General features: G+C 44.2%; 1 protein-coding gene across 1 annotated transcript; it reads right to left on the bottom strand.

Annotated features, from left to right (window-relative positions):
• Nucleotides 1–1035: 1035 nt before the first annotated feature.
• On the bottom strand, nucleotides 1036–4184 carry LOC127904384 (uncharacterized). Its single transcript, XM_052447663.1, has 7 exons — nucleotides 4121–4184; nucleotides 3832–3919; nucleotides 2929–3739; nucleotides 2681–2811; nucleotides 1999–2343; nucleotides 1474–1803; nucleotides 1036–1384 (listed from the first exon to the last, which is right to left on the bottom strand). The coding sequence occupies exons 1-7, from the start codon at nucleotides 4182–4184 to the stop codon at nucleotides 1036–1038; spliced, it is 2118 nt and encodes a 705-aa protein (XP_052303623.1).
• Nucleotides 4185–5251: the final 1067 nt, after the last annotated feature.

Genomic DNA, 5251 nt, shown 5'->3' on the forward strand with positions numbered 1-5251 from the left:
CTCCTTAAGTTAATTAATTTTTTTTTAAAAAACAAAAACTGCGTCGCTGGCGATGCAGAAATCGGCAGCGAAAACTGAGTCATCAATGATATATATATATATATATATATATATATATATATATATATATCATTGATGACTCAGTTTTCGCTGCCGATTTCTGCATCGCCAGCGACGCAGTTTTTGTTTTTTTTTTTTATATATAGATAGATTTTCTTTTGGGTGTTTACATTCTCCCCCCTTTAATATGAATTTCGTCCTCGAAATTTAAAAGGTTTCATACTCCATACCTGGTAGTTCAAATAAATTAGGGTACTTTTTCCTCATCTCAGCCTCCCTCTCCCAAGTTTCCTCTTCTATTTGAGCATTTCGCCATAAGATTCTGACAATGGGGATCTTTTTGCTCCGTAGCTCCTTCACTTCCTGATCTAGTATCCTTATGGGTCTCAATTCCAGTGTTAAGTCTTCCTTGACTTCTACTTGGGGTAGGATTCGGGCAGGGTCCACGTCAGCCTTCCTTAACAAGGAGACATGGAACACATCATGGACCTTGGCTAACTGTGGGGGCAAGTCCACTTTGTAGGCAACGGGCCCCACTCGCTGTAAGATTCTGAAGGGTCCGATGAAACGGGGAGTTAACTTCCCTTTCAATACAAACCGTAACATGTTCTTCCATAGGGCTACCTTCAGGAACAGCTGGTCCCCCGTACTGAACTCGAGAGGTCTTCTCCTCACATCAACATACTTCTTCTGTCTATCCTGTGCGGCTTTGATACTGATAGTTCTCACTTTCTCCATGGTGACTTGGACCAACTCTGCGCCATATAACTTCCGGTCCCCAACTTCCTCCCAACATAAAGGAGTCCTGCACCTCCTACCATACAAGGCTTCATATGGAGCCATCCCTATTGTGGCTTGGTGACTATTGTTATACGTGAACTCTACCAATGCCATGTGTTCCTCCCAGTTTCCTCCAAATTCTAGCACACATGCCCGTTAAGATCTTCCAAGACTTGGATGACTCTTTTTGATTGGCTATGGGTGAAACGCAGTGCTCATGTCCAATCTTGTCCCCAAGGCATGTAGTATGCTCGGCCAAAGTCGAGAGGTGAACCTAGGATCTCGATCCGATACAATGGACACCGGAATCCCATGGAGCCGTACCACCTCGTTTATGTAGATCTTGGCAAGCTTGTCCACCGAGTTGGTCATCTTTATAGGCAAGAATAGTGCGGATTTCGTCAACCGATCTACGATGACCCATATCGCATCATTTCCTTTCCTCCCTTTGGGAAATCCTGACACGAAATCCATGGTGATCATCTCCCACTTCCATTCTGGAATTGTAATGGTTGTAATGGTCCCGCAGGCCTTTGGTGTTTGACTTGTTGACATATCTCACATTTGGACACATACTCAGCTATTTCCTTTTTCATATTAGGCCACCAATAGAGGTGTTTCAGGTCTCGATACATCTTAGTGCTGCCAGGATGTATGGAGAACTTGGACTCATGTGCTTCTTGTAGAACTATTCGTTTGACTGTTTCGTCATTAGGCACGTACAACCATTGTCCCATCATCAATGATCCCTCATCAGCTACTTGGAATTTCGTTTCTACCCCGGCCTCCACATTCTTCCTAATCTTGGACCCCTCCTTGTCACGGAATTGGGCATGTAGTATCTGTTCCCGATACGTTGGTCGCACCAATAGTTGGGCTACTAGCCCACCTCCTAAATTAATGCCCAAATCTGCACCCATCTCTTTAAATTCCGCCAATTGTCGTTCCTTTCCCACTGTTAACCTTCATAGGGTGGCTTTATTTTTATGACTGAGGGCATCTGCCACCACGTTTGCTTTCCCCGGGTGGTATTCTATGGTGCAGTCATAATCCTTAATGAGCTCTATCCACCTTCTTTGTCGCATGTTCAACTCCTTTTGCGACATCAGATACTTCAGGCTCTTATGATCAGTAAAAATTTGTGTTCGAGACCCATACAAATAGTGTCTCCATATCCTAAAGGCAAATACTACAGCAACCAACTCCAGGTCGTGCACCGGATAGTTCACCTCATGAGTCTTTAACTGCCTTGATGCATAGGCGATCACCTTCCCATGTTGCATCAAAACACACCCCAATCCCTTCCCCGAGGCATCACTATATACCATAAAACCCTTGGTCCCTGAGGGAAGGGTTAACACTAGAGCAGTGGTGAGCCTCCTCTTCAATTCTTGGAAGCTTTTCTCACATTCTTCTGACCACACCCATTTCTTATTCTTCCTAGTTAGAGGGTCAAAGGGGTTGCAATTAGGGAAAAACCTTCGATAAATCTCCGATAGTATCCTGCAAGTCCAGGAAGCTACGTATTTCGGTGACCGAAGTCGGTCTTTCCCATTTCAAGACTGCTTTGACTTTTTGGGGGTCTATGAAAACACCTTCAACTGAAATGACGTGTCCCAGAAACGTCACTCTCTTCAGCCAAAATTCACATTTACTCAGTTTTGCATATAACTGGTGATCTCTCAAAGTTTGTAAGGTTTGTCTCAAGTGTTCTTCGTGCTCCTCGAAAGAATTCGAGTACACTAGTATATCATCAATGAATACTACCACAAACTTATCAAGATATGGTTGGAAAACCCGATTCATCAAGTCCATAAAGAGGGCTGGGGCGTTCGTCAACCCGAACAGAAGCACCAAAAATTCATAGTGTCCGTAACGAGTTCTAAATGCGGTCTTTGCTACATCCGCTTCTTTAATCTTCATCTGATAGTACCTTGATCTCAGATCTATCTTCGAAAATGCCCTTGCTCCCTTTAATTAATCAAACAAATCATCTATCCGAGGTAACAGATACTTGTTTTTCATTGCTATTTTGTTCAACTGTCGATAGTCAATACAAAGCCTATGAGTTCCATCTTTCTTCCTTACAAATAGAACCGGTGCTCCCCAAGGAGAATTATTGGGGTGTATGAACCCTTTGTCTAACAATTCCTGTAGTTGAGTCTTTAACTCGTTCAATTCTGCCGGAGCCACCCGGTACGGTTGTTGGGCTATGGGTGGGACTCCAGGAAAAGTGTCTATGGACACCTCTACTTCTCGCTCAGGGGGTAGTCCCGGTAGTTCTTCGGGAAACACATCTGGGAATTCCTTCACCACGGGAATATCCTTCAGTCGTGGACCTTCATCATTAGAGTTTAAGATATATGCGAGGTATCCCATACATCCCTTTCTTAAAAGTTTTTGGGCTGTTACCACCGATATTAAGGCAATCAGTTTGAGAATTCTCTCTCCTTCAAAAATCATCCTCTCGCCCTCAAGTGTTTGGAAAGTAACAGTTTTAGCATAACTATCTATTAGAGCCTTGTATTTACTCAACCAATTCATGCCTAGGATTATGTCAAAATCATGCAACTCTAAAGGAATCAAGTCTACTTCTGTTTCATACCCAGATAGACTAACCCCCACATCCAGATATACAATATTTGTTTCAATCATATTTCCCATTAGAGTTCCAATTACGAACCCCTTCTCTACAATTTCTACTCCCTTTCTCAGTTTAGTGAAAATTCTCTTAGCAATGAATGAGTGGGTGGCACCCGTATCAAACAACATATGCACATTAAAATTATTCATTAGTAGTGTACCTGCCACCACATCTGATGCAGCCCTGACCTCCTCCTGTTTCAGGTGAAAGACCCTCCTCGGGGTCCGATCATTTTGTGCCCTCGGTCTCCCTCGACTGGAGTTTGCTCCTGATTAAGAAGATCTCACTGGCCTATTTACGGTGACTGACTGTTGGTGGCTCTGACTGGGCTGCCTATAGCTTTGTACCTGTCCAGTGTTCCTTTTGGGGCAGTCCCTCTTGTAATGACACCCTTGACCCAGATACTGGCAGTTCCTCCACCTATGACCCTCTCCTCTGCACACAAAGCATCGCCCAAGGAAAACTGAGCAGTCCCCAGGGTGTTTTTGTCCACATTTTACACAAAAAGGGTAGTCAACACCCTTGTGGTCACCGGTCCTAGTTGAAGAGTTTGCCCTCTAGTGCGACTGTCCAACCATCACTCTCCCACTTGATTGTTGGTGGGGCGGTAATATCAAACTCCCTTTTTTCCCGTACTGCTCAAACACTCCACTTTTTCCTTTCTTTGGGAGTGGTGGTCTGCCGCTGAAATAGTCCCCATCTTTCTTTTTGCTTATACCCTGATATCCCCCTTGGCTTTCTCCAATACAAGCCTCCAAAGCTTGTGCAGCCTCAATCAACTCCCTCACAGATTTAAATCGCAAGGCGATCAATCCTTGTCACAAATCCTGTCGCAAACCATCTTTCAACTTCTCAATCATATATTCCTCTGTCGGCACATAGTGTGGGGCGAACAATGAGAGGTCATAGCTTCGGATGCCATTAGCCGAAGCTAATCAATCGTTCGTCCCGGTCATCCATTTGGATGCCATTAGCCGAAGCTAATCAATCGTTCGTCCCGGTCATCCATTCGGATGCCATTAGCTGAAGTTAATTAACCATTTGTCAACATTTAAGCGTTCGACAATCTAATATCTGTTCTAACGCAATATGGTAACATTCATGATAAAGTATTTTATTATTCAACATATGAAAGAGGAAGGTGCAAGTCACCTACCTGCCACCTGCGGGTTGTTCTGGTCTTGACGATGGTCCAATCCCGACCGCACCACCTAAAACATCAATGGTCACAAATCAGTACATGGGTATCTTTGAATCACATTCGTCACCACACTTATTTCAAGAGTTCATATGTTCACATTCAAGTGTCCCACATTTTACATCATCATACCATGAAATTGTTACTAGCATTTAAGTCATTTCAGCTTAGGAGGCCTATTATAGAAATTGGCAACGAAAACTGGTTCGCTGCAGGCTGCCAATTCAACAGCGAAGTTGGTTTTCTGCAGGCGGCTAATTCGACAGTGAAAACTGGTTCGCTGAAGGGTGACAATTCAGCAGCGAAAACTGGTTCGCTGCAGGCGGCCACTTCATCAACGAAAACTGGTTCGCTGCAGACAACTCAATTTCGGCAGCGAATGTTAATTCGCCACAACCGACACAGTTTTGGTAGCGAATGTTAATTCGCTGCCGCCGACACAGTTTCAGCCATAGTTATTAAACCCGGCCCGGGGGTTGACCCGGCCAAGGGGCCGGGTCCCGGGTTTCAGGGGTCAACTCGGGTCAACCCGGATTAACCCGGAAAAATTAAAAAAAAATAAAGTTTTA

Source organism: Populus trichocarpa, chromosome 15, assembly GCF_000002775.5.
Source record: "Populus trichocarpa isolate Nisqually-1 chromosome 15, P.trichocarpa_v4.1, whole genome shotgun sequence".
Classification (NCBI taxonomy): domain Eukaryota; kingdom Viridiplantae; phylum Streptophyta; class Magnoliopsida; order Malpighiales; family Salicaceae; genus Populus; species Populus trichocarpa.